Here is a 16,755-nt window from a genome sequence, read left to right on the forward strand (position 1 = left end):
TAAACCATAAAAAGCTAATAATACCTTTATTTCTCTCACACTGTCAACCACCTATGCCTTGGTTGTTGAGCTTAAAGTGACTTTTGTAGACTTGACAGCTTACTTTGTTAGTAAAATCATTTATATATTTAACCAAGTATCTTAGTACAGTGTTGTGCAAATTCTCCATATCTTATTTGCTCTTTGTTTGCAATATCTTGTTCAGTTTGTGATAGTTTTCTCTTCTTTAAAAGGCTCTTCGCACATCCATAGATGCGTATGATAACTTTGACAACATCTCCCTGGCTCAACGTTTGGAGAAACATGAATTGATTGAATTTCGAAGAATTGCAGCATACCTTTTCAAAGGCAACAATCGCTGGAAACAGAGTGTGGAACTCTGTAAGAAAGATCGACTATATAAGGTAAACTTTGACACATCGTTTTTGTGATTTGTAGCAGTTGTGATCCAGAGATACAGAATGGTTGTCCAAACCAGTGCCTGGAGAATTATGTGTTTGGATATAGACCATTTATTTACTGATAGGTCTAGGTTTTGGAAGGATTCACTGTTCAGGTTATTCCCCCAAAGAGTGGAGTTTCTAAAAGGGCATTTCTTGCTGAATAATTATTGCTTTAAAATAGGTGTTCTGGGCACTAGAGTTCAAGCTGTACCATCCCCAAGAATGTGCCAACTTGTGTGGTATATTTGTTCTTGAGAATGTGTATAATGTAATTATCCTTTTACAGGATGCTATGCAATACGCATCTGAGTCGAAGGACACCGAACTCGCAGAGGAACTACTACAATGGTTTTTGCTGGAAGAGAAGAGAGAATGTTTTGCAGCATGTCTCTTTACGTGTTACGATCTTCTCCGACCTGATGTTGTCTTGGAAACTGCATGGAGGCACAATATCATGGACTTTGCAATGCCCTATTTCATTCAGGTTATGAGAGAGTACTTGTCCAAGGTAAGTCTTTCGTATAATATTCTGAAGATTAAGTAGTATTTGCTTGGGCATGCTTTAAACATCTTTTTATTGGAAAGTGGCTGAATGAAGTATTTAATTGTTGTAGCATGTTATTTGTTTTGTTTACATTTTCAGTTTTTCATATTCTCATCTCATTGCCCACCACTGCACTCTAGTTTCGCTTAGGGGGATATGCCATCCACAATCTATAACTCAAATAATGAATTTGAAGGCTTTTCCAGCAGTGTTTGTTTCAATGCATAGTGCACTAGGACACTGGCCTTGTTCCTATAAAATGTGCCCACTAAATTGATGTTTTTCAGTGGAACCAAATTGTCTAGGAAACAATTCGTGAACATTGTGGTTGGAGGAGAGGCTGTATTCATGGTTTAAGCTTGTGCTCTGTTCTCACAAATTCAGTTGAGCTCCTTATTAGTTAACCGATTTCTGTAAGGAATCCCTAGCTTATCCTTGGTAGGTTGGTACAGGCAGCAAGCTCTTCATCATGAAACTGCATGTGATAAAGCAACACCAAAATAACATTATAGTTGATCAGTAAACAAGTTAAAGATCTTCAAGGCAGTATTATGGAAAGAAATGTGTAATGATCACTATGGCACAAATTAATTAACTATGATGTTGATATCCAAAATAAATGAATTATCTTTGAATCTAAAGGCAATCTTTAAAAAACATAAACAGAACATTTAGATTGCTGTGATGGCCCAGAAGGTGCAGCAATACATTGATTCTTTGGCACTGAAGTAAAGTGTTGCCACTAGGGAATGTTTTAAAGAAATTCATTTTTAGAAATTATTTTGTCCCTCAAGAGTTTCTCAGCTCATAGTAGCAAATGTGGCAAAATGTCCAGATCTTTCAAGCTAGGCTGCTGTTTTTTGCTGCAGGAAAACTCCACAACTATACGGAAAGATGTATGACTTGTTCCCTGATGCCCTAAAGTTTGCAAACATTTATGAAAGTATTCTTGAACTCTAACCCACAGACAGATTCAAGTGGTTAAATGGGTCCACAGACAATATTCATGCTACTTAATTGCTGATTTCTTCCAGGCAAACCCAGTTTTGTCTGGTCTTGTGTACTTAGGCATTCATTCAGTTTACCAGTGAAATCCAAACAGTAGGCCTGCTCTTAGTCACAACCTTGACTGCTTTTTTACTGTGGTTCAGGGAGAGGCCAGCTTACCTAGCCTTTGGAGCAACTTTAATGTCTAGCTGTTGAAAGCAAATCTAGAGGCATCTTTCCCTTACCATAAGCCCCCCATTACCAGGTAAATGAGAATTATTTCAGTTAGTTGACTTTTTTTTTCTTGTGTTCCACTTTACTCTGTCCCATAACCCTCAGAAGTGCAGTTTCAACAGTTTCTAAAGCTTGTATTCGACTGTGATTGGCAAATGTCCCATATCTCAGCTAAAAGGCCTGCCCATTCTCTGCCTAAATGTTATTACTCTGAAACCACTTCCTGTCTCACAAAAAGTGCCTCACTGTAAATACAATCCTCAACAGTTTCCCAAAATGGCAACTCTAATCCCTTCTTAGACTTTGTGCTCTTTCCCAACTACTCACAAAGCTAGCTCACGCGGGTGCAGCCAGAGAATCGCATAAAAAAACACTCCTTCCGAAATATGCTTCAACACAATTTGGACTCGGCCTCTCCCAAGTCTGCAAAAAAAAAAAAAGGTATCATGAGACCTGTTAACAGGCAGCTACGAATTGTAATGATAGTAAAGCATTAATAGGGACAACACTTTGAAGTAGATCTGCTGATCACCTCTCACCAGTGCAGTAGCTTTGGCTAGAGGGGAGGGAATAAGCTACCAGTGAATGAATACCCTTTATTGTAGGGTTAATTTAAAACAACACAATAAATAAAGCCATGTTGGTTTTTATCTTGGACTTTCAACATTGGTGCATTTAGAATTTCCAGATTTAAACTTGAATACGCAATAAATATACAGAAGATAGAAGTATTCTGTTTTAGGTATTTTATCAGACCAAACTCAGCATGGGGGCAGGCCTTTACCTTATGACAAAGCTAGACACAATGAACGTAAATGATGCCTGTTCTACTAAGAAGTATTTAAAAAAAAAAAATAGCATCCCCAAATGATTGAGAATTGTAAAAAGATAACTATGGTCTCTATCTTTCCATATCATCAGTCTAGCGTATAGCAATCATTTAAAATTTGCAGCATGAAGAGGTTTGAAATTTAGGCATGGGCAAATTAAAACATTCTCTTTGTAGGGCAAGAGAGAGTAGTCTATTACAATGTATTTCCATGAACCCTATCTGAAACCAGTGTATTAAGTTAGAATTTGATCTCCATTTGTGAAGATCTTCCAAAATTAAGAAAACAAAATATTTTGCCTCTACGTCCAAAATGAATAGGAGTCTATAGGAGTCTATAATTTGATAAATAGCGTTGGTTTCCTTTTTTGTGGCTAGGTTGAATTTAAGACCCTTGCTAAGATGTTGGTATTGTAGCTGACAGAGCAGCTTTCTAAGGCCCAGGTCAATTCTTCCTGCCAAAAAGTAGGTTTTGTTCTTTAAAAATAGTTGCTGGAATCCCATTCGGTCTTGGGGCAGCATCTTTCAGGTCTTTGGCAGCAATCTTTAGTAGATGTTATTTACTTGCCCAGCATGAGGGCTGTCCGTCAGAGTTGTGCTTTTTTGAGAAGTCAAGATGGTCTTCTTTACTCTGGTGGTTAATAGTAATGGGCATTTTGATTAGAAATGTGTGTCTGTGTGTGTGTGTGTGTGTGTGTGTGTGTATATATATATATTTATTTTTGATGGCATGTGTAGCTGCAGATACACATGCTGTGCATACGTCTGCCATCTAGTGTTGGGCTCGAAGTGTTACAAGTTGTGTTTCTTCGAAGAAGTGTTTGAGTCACGGGATCGAGTGACTCCTCCTCTTCGGCTACATTGCGCATGGCCATCGACTCCATGTTAGATTGTTTTCTTTCTGCCATCGGGTTCGGGCATGTTTCCTTTCGCTCTGATAGTTCGATTCGGAAAACTGAAACTCTTTATTTCTCATCGGTATTGTTTAGATCACGTTACACCTTCTATTGACACTTCGGCACCGTCGGATCAAACATCTTTACTCACCCTTTGGGGCGCCTGGGCCCAACTTGGGCCCGTCGGGCCGACCGCGTGGAAGCCTCATGCACCGGACTCCATTCCGATTCTGTCCTCGGTGCCACGCTAAATTCCCTTATACAGACCAACACCTCGTCTGTAATCTGTGTCTTTCCCCTGACCATTGGGAAGAAAATTGCAAGGCCTGCAGATCCTTCTGGTCCAAGAAGATGCTCCGAGACACAAGAGCACGGAGTCTTGAGATGGCATCCAAAAGCACCAAACATCTCGACGTCGAAGAGGAAGAGATCATGCAGACTGCTGTCTCCGTTCGAGGATCGGACTCTGAGCAGGAATCTGAGGAGGACAGACCGGTCACGGCAGGACAGCACGTGAATACGCCTGCCCCTGTACCCCCCAAGCCGAAACATAAGGCCTTGGGGACGCCACTGTCTGAAGGCCATGGCTCAACCCGAAAAAAGACTTTCGGTGACCAACCCACAAGTTCGGCACCGAAAAAGGCCACTCCTCCGAAGCCATCAGACTCGAGTCGAAGCTCCGTTTCTGAACCTAGCATACACCGCTCTTCCGAGTTTCAGAACTGAGACCATCTTCGACTCCATCTTTTTCGATCCCGAAAAAGCCAGTTTTGGAGACGAAAAAAACTAGCTTACGCTGAGGAGCATGGACTCTCAAAAGCACTTAAAGAAAGCCAGAAATCTACTGAGGAGGACTCACAGCAGCCTATCATAGAACAAATGGATGAAAGGCAAGCCAGGATTCATATCCACAAAGAAACTGGCAGAATTTTAACTGCACCTCCTCCAAAACTATAGAGCAAATTAGCCTTTCAGGAGGAATTGGACACTGCACAGCCTCCAGCTAAAGTGCCAAGAACAAAGGAGAGACCTCCACCTCCTCAATTTTCTCGTTCTCAGTCTCCTCCTCTCTCTCCACATCTCTCCTCCTACCAGCCCTACACCTATGCAATCACCGTCAGATTCATTTGATTCACAGCACGACAATATAGATCCATGGGATCTTTATGATCCAGATCCCATTCCCGATAACGACCCAGACTGCTACCCCTCAAAGCCTTCACCCCATGAAGATAGTACAGGGTATAATCAAGTACTAGCTAGGGCTGCAGCATACTATAGTGTCACCATGCATACCGAACAGTTGGAGGACGATTTTTTATTTAATACACTCTCCTCCATGCACACAACATACCAGTCGCTCCCTATGCTCCCAGGCATGCTACAATATGCTGATCAAATTGTTTGCGAGCCTGTCAAAGCAAGAATAATAACTCCCAGGGTATAGAAGAAATACAAGCCACCTCCCTCTGATCCTGTGTATATAACTCAGCAACCCCCTCCAGACTCAGTAGTAGTAAGCGCTGCTAGGAAGAGGGCAAATTTCCAGTCGTCAGGTGATGCACCTCCACCAGACAAAGAGATTAGAAAATTTGATGCTGCAGGGAAGAGAGTGGCATCCCAGGCAGCTAACCAATGGAGAATAGCCAACTCACAGGCTTTGTTGGCTAGATACGATAGGGCATATTGGGATGAGATGAAAGATATAATTCAGCATCTCTCCCCAAGGAACATCAAAAGAGGGCACAGCAGATATTAGAGGAAGGGCAAGCCATCTCCAGTAACCAAATTAGGTCTGCCCTAGACTCAGCAGACACAGCTGCCAGGAGCGTCAACACTGCTGTAACAATCAGGAGGCACGCATGGCTCAGGTCCTCCGGGTTCAAACCTGAAATTCAACAAGTGGTGTTGAATATGCCGTTCAATAAAAACCAACTTTTCGGGCCAGAGGTGGACACTGCAATTGAAAAACTGCATAAAGACTCAGACACCGCAAAGGCCATGGGTGCGCTATACACCACACAATACAGGGGGTCCCTTCGGAAACCACAGTTTAGAGGTGGATTTAGGCCCCAGAGTGCAGAGCCGTCCACATTACAGCCAAAATCACCCTACCAACCTCAATATCAAAAAGGTAGTTTCAGAGGTTATAGAGGCCAGTACCCCAGAGGCAGGGGAAAAATATCAGACATCAAAACAAGCCTCACAAGGTAAACAGGGACTTGTACCATTCCTTTCCAATTCACACCTCCCCTGTGGGGGGAAGACTGCAAACGTTCCACAATTGGCTAAACATTACTGGGTATTATCAATTATCTGCAATGGCTATTGCCTAGAATTGATACGAACTCCTTCAAACATTCCACCAAAACCACACCGGATATCCACAGACCGTATCACTCTGTTACAGGAAGAGGTCAACTCTCTATTACTCAAACAAGCAATAGAACACGTGCCACAAAATCAAGTAGGAACGGAAGTTTACTCACTGTATTTCCTCATTCCCAAAAAGGATGACACCTTAAGGCCAATATTAGATCTCAGAACCCTCAATCTTTACATTCTGTTAGAACACTTTCACCTGGTAACACTACAGGATGTTATCCCACTACTTCAGCAACCCGATTTCATGGCAAAATTAGACCTCAAAGATGCGTATTTTTACATACCCATCCCTCCTGCTCACAGAAAATATCTCAGGTTTGTCATTCAAGGAAAGCATTATCAGTTCAAAGTGTTACCCTTTGGAATAACAACAGCTTCAAGGGTATTCACAAAGTGCCCAGCGGTAGTCGCAGCCTACCTAAGAAGACAACACATACATATCTAGACGATTGGCTAATAAAATCAAACAGTCATACGCAGTGTCAAAACCATGCGCTTTGTGTAATACAAACCCTGCACACGCTAGGGTTCTCAATAAACTACCACAAGTCACAACTACAGCCTGCGCAAATACAACAGTATTTAGGGGCAATGCTAAATACTCAAAAAGCGCTTGCAAGTCCAGATACGCAGAGAATACAAGCATTCCACAATATATTAGCACAAATACAGATGGGTCAACAATACACTGTCAAATTTGTCATGAGACTATTAGGTATGGTGGCATCATGTATTGCAATTGTTCCATATGCAAGACTCAACATGCGGCCCTTGCAACAGTGCCTTGCACAACAATGGTCACAAGCACAGGGTCAACTTCAAGATCTAGTGTTGATAGACCGCCAAACATACATGTCCCTTCAGTGGTGGAATTCCACAAATCTAAACAAAGGGCAGCCGTTTCAAGACCCTGTGCCTCAGACCATAGTTACAACAGATGCATCAATGATTGGCTGGGGAGCTAATCTCAACAATCACAACATTCAAGGACTATGGGATTCATAACACAAACAGCTACACATAAATCACTTAGCGCTATTAGCTGTCTTCCTAGCACTCAAAGCTTTTCAGCCTCTCCTTATTCACAAGAATGTCCTGATCAAAACAGACAACATGACCACCATGTATTACCTAAACAAACCAGGAGGGACACATTCGTCCCAATTCTCCGTCCTAACTTAAAAAAATTGGAAATGGGCAATACACAATCAAATTCACCTGGTAGCACAATACATTCCAGGGATACACAACCAGCTAGCGGATGTTCTCAGCAGAAATCATCAACAGACACATGAGTGGGAGATTCACCCTCAAGTACTTCAAAAATACTTTCAACAATGGGGAACACCAGACATAGATCTGTTCACCACCAGCGGAAATGCAAAATGCCAAACCTTCGCATCCAGATACCCACATCCCCTATCCAAGGGCAATGCTTTATGGATGAATTGGTCAGGGATATTTTCTTAGCTTTTTCCCCTCTCCCGCTCATTCCATTTCTAGTCAGCAAATTGCGTCAAAACACGCTCTATCTGATACTCATAGTGCCAATGTGGGCACATCAGCCATGGTACACAACACTACTAGACCTGCCAGTAGTACCACACTCCAAGCTCCCAAACAGACCAGATCTGTTGACACAAAACAAAGGGCAAATCAGGCACCCAAATCCCAACACACTCAATCTAGCGATTTGGCTCCTGAGATCATAGAATTTGGGTATTTACAACTACCAACTGAATGTATGGAAGCAAGCAAGAAAACCCACTACCAGACGCACTAACAAATGGAAAAGGTTTGTATATTACTGTCAGTCTAAACAAATTGCCCCTCTTTCAGCATCAATACAAGATATTGTATGTTATTTGCGTAATTTGCAAAAATCTAATTTAGCATTCTCTTCCATAAAAATACACCTCACTGCAATTTCTGCATATTTGGAAAATATACAGTGCACATCTCTTTATATAAGAGTACCTGTTATCAAAGCCTTTATGGAAGGCTCAAAACGCATCATTCCACCCAGAACACCTCCAGTTCCTTCTTGGAATTTAAACATATTGCTTACGCAACTTATGGGCCCACCATTTAAACCTATGCTCTCATGTCAACTGCAATTTTTAACATGGAAAGTTGCCTTCCTAGTCGCAATTACATCATTGCGAAGTTAGTGAAATTCAAACTTTCATTTTTGAAGAACCATTCATGCAGGTACACAAACATAAAGTTGTACTACGAACTAACCCTAAATTTCTTCCTAAAGTAGTATCACCTTTTCATATCAATCAAACAGTGGAACTACCAGTCTTCTTCCCACAACCAGCCTCTGTAGCAGAAAGAGCTCTACATACATTAGACATTTAAAGAGCTCTAATATACTACATAGATAGAACAAAACCATTTAGGAAAACTAAACAGCGATTTGTAGCTTTTCAAAAACCTCATACTGGTAACCCCATTTCGAAACAAGGTTTAGCAAGATGGATAGTAAAATGCATCCAAACATGTTACCTTAAAGCTAAAAGACAACTCTTAGTTGCTCCTAAAGCACATTCCACAAGGAAGAAAGGTGCTACCATGGCCTTCTTAGGAAATATACCAATGGCTGAAATATGTAAAGCAGCTACTTAGTCAACACCACATACATTTACTAAACACTATTGTGTAGATGTTTTAGCAACACAACAAGCCACAGTAGGTCAAGCTGTACTCAGAACATTATTTCAGACAACTTCAACTCCTACAGGCTAACCACCGCTTTTATGGGAGGACAAAATGCTTTCTAGTCTATGCACAGCATGTGTATCTGCAGCTACACATGCCATTGAACGGAAAATGTCACTTACCCAGTGTACATCTGTTTGTGGCCTGTTCCGCTCAGATTCGCATGCACCCTCCCACCTCCCCGGAAGCCTGTAGTTGTTTAAGTTAACACATTTGTACATATTTATATATATATATTTACCATTCCATTAGCATGGACATCTCTTTTCTTTATACTCTATCACTCCTACCTTACCCTCTGCGTGAAAACAATCTAACATTGAGTCGATGCCCATGTGCAATGGGGCCGAAGAGGCGGAGTCACTCGATCCCATGACTCAAAAACACTTCTTCGAAGAAAAACAACTTGTAACACTCCGAGCCCAACACTAGATGGCAGACGTATGCCCATATATATATCCTACTGGCAGTCACCAGTAAGTAGTTATGGTTAGGCTTGTGTTTCCATAGAAAAAGCGTTTTTTAACTTGCCTATATCTTTAGCGCCATTTGCTGAATCTTCAAGAAATTTTCCCAGAAAAGTGTGTTGATTCTTGTTTGGCACAGATATTTGGGGGATGAACCATCAAGGGGTGGACAAGGCAAGGGTTGTCAAAAAAAAGTCCCTTACCGATGTAAGTTCCCGCAGGAGTTTCGAAAGCAACTAAAGCCGGAACCGCTGGATGGAATTGCGCCAAATTAGGCATAAAGGTAGCTTTTGGTACACAGATTACGCTTTATTTGGTGTAAACGTGTTCATAAGTTTAACAGAAATGAAAAGAAATCCATATATGTTTATCTAGGGCTGTGGATCCTCCTCAACCACTTTGCAAATAATAAGAGCACATGCAGAGATCTGCAGAGCTCTGGTTGGCTGCCAACACTTCAGCCAGGAAGTGTTAGCAGCTGTCTTGGGACTCGGCTGTAGCAGAGACCCTAAAAAAGAAAAGGGGCCAGGGTAGGGACGCCCTGACCCCTTAGCTTTGGTGCTGGCCCCCGCTAGGTTTTTTTTTTTTTTTTTTTTTTTTTAAAGCGTGGTCTCCCATAATTTGTTTTTCTAAAGCCCCTCGGTGGGCCAGGTCCTGCGGGCATGTCAAAATAAAACACTCTGGTTCCAGCCCTTTGGAGCTGTCAAACAGCTCTCACTTGCTGAAAGAGGAGGTTTCCTCTGTTTCCATTCCTGCAGAGATGCGGGCAGGGAAACAGAGAAAACAATTGCTCTCACAGAGAGGGAGTTGCATGTTTAGAAGCTCCCTCTGTGATAGCAATGCCAGCTCCCGCAGGAAGCGTGGAGAAGGCTGGGACTGCAGGGGCATTTAGGCTCCCCCGCTGGTCCCCAACGGTGGTGACTGAGTGCCCTGGGGGGTACCCAGTTGACATGGCCGGGCCCAGGCGTGTATTAACAACGTTAAGGCTGGGGCATGGGATACCTGGGCTAAGATCGGCCCAGGGAGAGGATCCGTGCAGCCTCCTTACCCACCCCTCTATCCTGACTGAGATCAACCTGGGGAAGTGGGCTGCATGGCCCCTCTCCTCACAAAAAAATACATTAAGCCTGGACCCGGGGCCAAGATTGTCCAGGGGCCCGCTTTCCCCACACTGGCCATTCACCTAACGAGTTAGCACTTACTAAGTAACCAGTAGAAAGTGCTCCCTCTTACACCTACTCTCACAGCCACTCTCACACCCAGAGACACCCTTTCACTCCCAAAGAGACAGTCCCTCCAACCAACCAACCAACTTCTCCCACACATGGCCAAATGCTGTGCACAGTGTGGGGTTTGATAGTTATAGGGGGGTGGCTGCAGGGCCTGCCTGCAGGTCAGACCCTGTGGTCAAATCCTGCCACTCATGGCTGAAACCCCCTGCCCCGCTGCTCCCCACTTGAATTTATAAGCTTGTCCACATTTGGTCGTAAGATCTTCAGAGTAGGGTTTGTGTATAGTTTTAGTGTTATCAATTTCTGTGTAATTGTTTTTGTTATACATAGTTTAGCAAACTCTGGCTCCAAGAAGTTAACGTTAAGAATGTCTGTTTGACTGAGTTGTTCTGACAAAAATTACAAGACCTGCTTGCCTGTCCATTTGAAATAGTTTTACAGCAGTGTTGTGATGGACATTGTAGCCAGGAAGAAGAGGCTCTTTCATTTTCCAAGAGCCTTGCAAACATATGATGTCTGATGCAGTATAGTGGTTAATTGTGTCATCCAGGGATGTGGGCTTATTCCAGTCTGCTATGCTTCATGATCTAAGCCTCCAGTATAAACTGAGTCAGAATTTAGACAGGAATGTGTCAATCTTACAGGAATACTTATGTCAGGGTAGCAAGTTGCAATCAAACATGATAACTTTTTTATCCTCATTAAACTACATACTGCACAAATTACAGTTTTTAAGCAAAGTTAGTAAACAAATAGGTTTTAGACAAGATTGTTGCTTTAAAACAGGTTCCTACACAAAACATAGTTCTAAGCCCATTGCAGCTTTCTCATTACAATTATTTTATAACTCTCAGCTAGCCTTGACTATGTAACAATCCTAATATGCAGTATAAGTTCACAATGTATGGCGAAACATATAGGTGCCACTACAGTTGACCCTAGCAACCTTAGTATGCTCATGTGCTCGGTTTCTAGTCCTAGACACCTTTCAGATTCCCTAAGCTGTAATATTTTGCTTCTAAAATTGCTAGCATTATTCCCTATGTTCTTCTTGCCCTTGCTTACCCCAGTGTATTTGACAGAGCTGGGCTCACAAGACGCACAGTTGCTTCAGGACATACATTGTAAATTTATACTGCATAAAAGGATTGTTACATAATCATGTAACCTGTATAACCTCTAATATACAGCCTTGAAAGGCCCTAGGCCTGCACACTGCAAAAGGGGTGAAACAGGTTGGCTGGTTCAATTTCTCAAGAAAAAAAGGGCAATAAATTATTTTTGATCTTTATTGAATATTGGAGATTTCTATAATTGAAAGAACTTGTAGTATTATCGTACGGTCTACCGTACAGATCTCAAAGTTTTCTATGTGTAGTTGGAGTACACTTTCTACACAGCCTTAAATCTGGTATCTGACCTTTACAATAAATCTGATTTTATAGTTAAAGTCTTGTTTTATTATCGGCATATTTATAATTGCATGGCAAGTACACAGAGCAACTAAAGAGGCGATCCAACACCTCAGGATTTGCTTAATGTGTATAACAGTAAAAAACCACCTCCCCCCTCCCTCCTCAAGGAGCACTCATAACCAGCTTTCAAAGACAAAACACATGATCTATTGATATAAAACCCTTTTAGTATCTCCTGTGATCTGTCGGGCAGGGACATCTGTTAGCAGTGGAAACATTAAGTATTTAGGCAAAGTCAACTCCTGAAACTCTGGAGAGATAAGATCAAGGTGCCAGAGTTCACTAAAGGAATCACCCTGAATAGTGAGAACCAGGGTGAGCTTCTCCATACCCAGCTCATGCCACAACCGGTGAAGTCACCCTAGGTAAGTAGGAAGGGTACCAGTGCCTCAGTGTGCAAGGATGTTTGGATGGCTGCTCCCAATGCCAAGCCAATCTGTCAGCCCTTTCAAGATTTGAGCTGGTAAGTAAGGGCAGTGGGAAGTCTCAGGATGACTTAGGTGGGAAATCGGGGAAGCTGTATGTCTACATCGTTCAGGACCCCCTCCCAGTAATGTGTTAAGTTTAGGGCATTACCAGAGCAAATGTACCAACAACCCAGGGCATCCACAGTGCCGCCAACATTGGGGCTGTGAGTGGGGTTACACTTGGGAAGTCGTATTGGGGTAAGGTACTAGTTTATAGTGATTTTGGTTGCTGTCTTTATGCTGGCCATATTCCGTACTGTGTCCCACGCCCTGTAGTATATCTTGTCTCATTCTGTGCCCCGTGTTCTTGGATGGAGTGGGGGTGTTTTGTAGGATGCTGTACAGTTCAGTGATGAGACCTTTTTCAGTAGTTTCTATCAGGAGTCATTGTTTAAAAAACGTGAGCGGTCTTTGTGCTCCCCCTTGCATTGTTGGTTGCATCACCCAGTGTCGGATCTGCAGGTATCACATTCTCACCGCCTCCGTGAGTGCATAGACAGCCTGTAGGTGTTCAGATGAGAGTGGGCCTTCCTTGTCAAAGAAGTGTCCGATTGAGCAACACCTGGCACTCAGCTATTCACTAAATGGAACTGTCTGCCTTGCAACACGGTCCTGGACCTTTAGTACTGTACTTTTGACCGGTGAAGAGGTCCCATGGTTTCTGCGAACGAGTCAGGAACAGAATCTTACAAAGGGGGCTACCTGTGATCACTCAATCATAAATAGCCACTGCTTTTTGGACCACTGTACTATGTAGCTGAGTTGAGTGGCGTGGAAATATTGTAGGAGGTTTGGGATCACCAGTTCTCCTGGTGATGGGAAATGGAATTCGCCCTCTAGAGATTGAAGCATGCCTTATAATTGGGGGGGGGGGGGGGTTTGATCAGCAAGGCTTTGAAAATAAATAATATACTCGGGAGCACTGTCATTTTCAGTGCGGCAAAATAGCTTAGCCAGGAGAGTGAATGAAGCTTCCACTGTGCCAGGTCAAGTTTGAGGTGCTGGAGAAGTGTTTGATAATTGAGAGACGTCTCTCAATTATCAAAGTTGGGGCAAGTTGTATTCTCGGATATGGGATGGAGATGGGCTGTCATTTTATTGGATATCGGCGCACAAGTTGTGTTACCCCTTCTGAGGGGACTAAAAGATTAAGGGCCCTAAGCTTCTGGATATGAATCCAGAAGCCCGAAGTATTACCAAAGGCCTCTGTCTCAGCTACAAAGGGTGGGAGAGGTTCCTACGCATTGTCGAAGGCAACAGTAATATTGCGGGTATATAGGGCCAGAGTGTCCATCTTCCTGCCTGAAAGTGACACCCATAATGCTTGGATTGTCCCTAACCTGTTGGGCAAAGGGCTTCATATAGAGGGCAAATAACAGAGGCGAAAGAGACCACCCCTGCCTTGCTCCTCAACGTATATCAAATGGGACACGAGATCCGGCCATTAACCCATACTGTCACTCTGGGCTGACTAGTTGCTGAGGATCCAAGATCGAAATCAGTGGCCAAAGTAGGTAAGGTCCGCCTCCAAGTATGGTCAATGCATCCAGTCAAACGCTTTCTCTGTGTATATGGCAAGGAGCATGATTTCCCATTTGAAAAGCTTGGCTTTATCGAGCAGATATAAATTTCACTTTGTATTTTTACTGTATTGCCTGTGCGGGACAAAGCCCGCTTGGTCTAGGTCAAACAGCCCTGGCATGATTGGATTTATTCGGGATGTCAGTATACAGCCAAATATCAACGTTTAGGAGAGATATTGACCTGTAGGACCCTCATTGTTGGGAAATTATCCCTGGTTTGGGAAGAGCGACTATTGATGCCTCTATCATAGAACGTGGGACTGAGCCAGATACAGTTATTGCATTAAAGAGGTGAGTCAGAATGGGCACCAGAATCGAACAAAGCATTTTATAAAATATAGCAGAGAAACCCTCCTGCCAGGAGATTTAAGAGGCTTCAGTCATGCGATGTCAGATATATCCTCTTCTATTTTTTATCAGGTGATCTAGTGACTCCACCTGCTCTGCAGTCATTCGCGCAGTGCAGACGCCTCTCAGGTGTGCCTCTAGATCTTCTGCCATGGAAGTTTGTCGGGAATGGAGATTTTAATAGAATCAGCAAAAGGCAGATGCGATAGAAGCATCCCTCACAATTGTAGTGCCATCTTGCGCTCAGAGGGATTCCACCCCCGACATCTGTCTTTGGGCTTGGAGCCAGTTAGCCAGCAAGTGCCCACACTTTTTCCCCTCCTACATAAAAAGAGTGGCGAAACCTAAGTAGAGCGTACTCTTCCCTATCTTGGTCCAAACCGCAGGTTGAGTTGTAGCTGCCTCCAGACACGGGGGCGCACCTGTGCGTTTATGTATCCTTTCCAGCTCCAGCACCTGTTTGCGAAGCAGCTCTTTTCCTGGCAAAGTTTATCAGCCATAGAGCTATCTGTAAGCTGCTCCCTCTTTTCCTGCCGAAGTTTATCGGCTGCAGAGATATCTGTAAGCTCTCCCTGTATTACTGCTTTAAAGGCCTCCCAAAGGAGGGAGATAGAGGTGTCAGAGGTTTCATACAATTCTAGGTAGCATGTGATGTCTTGAGTGAGTTGATCCACCACTTTAGGCCTCTGTGGGACAGTTTCTCTCAGTCTCCATGGCCGAAAGGCCCTTTGCAGGAGTGGGAGCGCAAGATGAAGAGAAACTGGCAGGGTCTGAAAGGCAGTGGGGTTCTATTTCAACATCTTGGAATAAATTCTGAATTTCTACGGTCCCTAGAAAGTGGTCCAATTGGGCATATGTCTTATGAGCATGGGAATAGAATGTATAGTCGTGGGTCTGAGGATGCCATAAGTCTCTGTGCCCCATTTCCTGCATCCATCAGACCCTCTCAGTAAAAGTGGCCCCCGGTCCCCCCAAACCTGTATGCCAGTCTGTCCAGGTCATTATGAAATACCACATTCAGGTCTCCCCACAGTAGCACTTGCTTATCTTGATGGAACATCACCTCTGCCAATGCCCATCACCCCCACAAATGCCCATCAGAGGAATCTTTCCTACCACAAGAGAATAGCCCCCACATGTACCTTGTATGCCAACAGTCGCCCCCTGACCTCTGTCAGTTTGTCCACCACTATCCCCCAGAATGAGCGTGAGGCTAGTAGTGACTCTCCAGCTGTCTTCGTATAAGCTAAGGAAAAGTATTGGTGTTGGTATGCCCGGGATCCAAGTCTATGGCAGACCCCAGGGAGTAAGTGTCTCCTGCAATAGGCATAGGCCCACTCCTGTTTGCTCTAAGTAGAAGAGAATCGCTCTGCGCTTGGTCAGATTATTTAACCCCTTAACATTAAGGGTGACAACTTCTAACTTGTGTGGTACAGGGGGACAGTTGCTGTGCTTGGGGAAACATCCGTCTTAAGGGTCTCCCTCTTTGCATGTTTAAAGGCGCCTCTTTTTCAGGGGAGGCAAATTGCGTTGTCCATCTATCATGGAATGTGTTCCCAGAGGTGGAGTGTGCTTCTATCCCAACATTCAGATTAAAACCCCACCATAACCAGAACAAAACATGAACAAATGTGCAAAGCCATCAGTGTCCAGCATCATCTGAGGGTATTTTGACAGAGGGATCCGTAGCTTCCCATAGACTCATGTTTCTTCACCCCTGTCCCCTTCCCCAATCCCCAACAAACCCCGCGCCTTAGACCCAAGGTCTCTCCCCTAGGCATCTGAACAGCGATCCAGTGGGATCTCACAAGTCGGACTCTCCAGACAGTGTATCCAGCACCACATGATGTTCTTTTGCATTAGTCTCAGGGACCAGTCGTGGTCATTTGGGGAGATCCACCATTTAGAGCATTTTTTAAATCTGCACTCCCGGTTGGCAGTGTGCTGAGTGTCGTCTGAGGATCTTTCGATTTGCAGAGCTTTCCCAGCCTCCGTCAATGATCTGTGCTGGTGGCGAAAGATAATGCAGAAGGGGTGTCCCCAGAAGTATGTTATTCCTTTATCGCGGGGAAGAGTTGTGACTGAACAGAATGCTCTCCTTTTTTGCAGAGTAATGGCCGACTGGTCTTCTTCCAGGACCA

The 16,755-nt window shown here is 43.6% G+C and overlaps 1 protein-coding gene across 2 annotated transcripts in view; it reads left to right on the forward strand.

Moving 5' to 3' along the window:
* CLTC (clathrin heavy chain) overlaps positions 1–16,755 on the forward strand; it is a 723,592-nt gene that overhangs the window by 600,582 nt on the left and 106,255 nt on the right. For both annotated transcript variants that reach the window (XM_069226425.1, XM_069226426.1), the window contains exons 29-30: positions 234–404; positions 730–951. In XM_069226425.1, coding sequence (XP_069082526.1) covers positions 234–404; positions 730–951 — 393 coding nt within the window. The remainder of the gene's footprint in view (positions 1–233; positions 405–729; positions 952–16,755) is intronic.

Source organism: Pleurodeles waltl, chromosome 3_1 (assembly GCF_031143425.1).
Source record: "Pleurodeles waltl isolate 20211129_DDA chromosome 3_1, aPleWal1.hap1.20221129, whole genome shotgun sequence".
NCBI lineage: Eukaryota > Metazoa > Chordata > Amphibia > Caudata > Salamandridae > Pleurodeles > Pleurodeles waltl.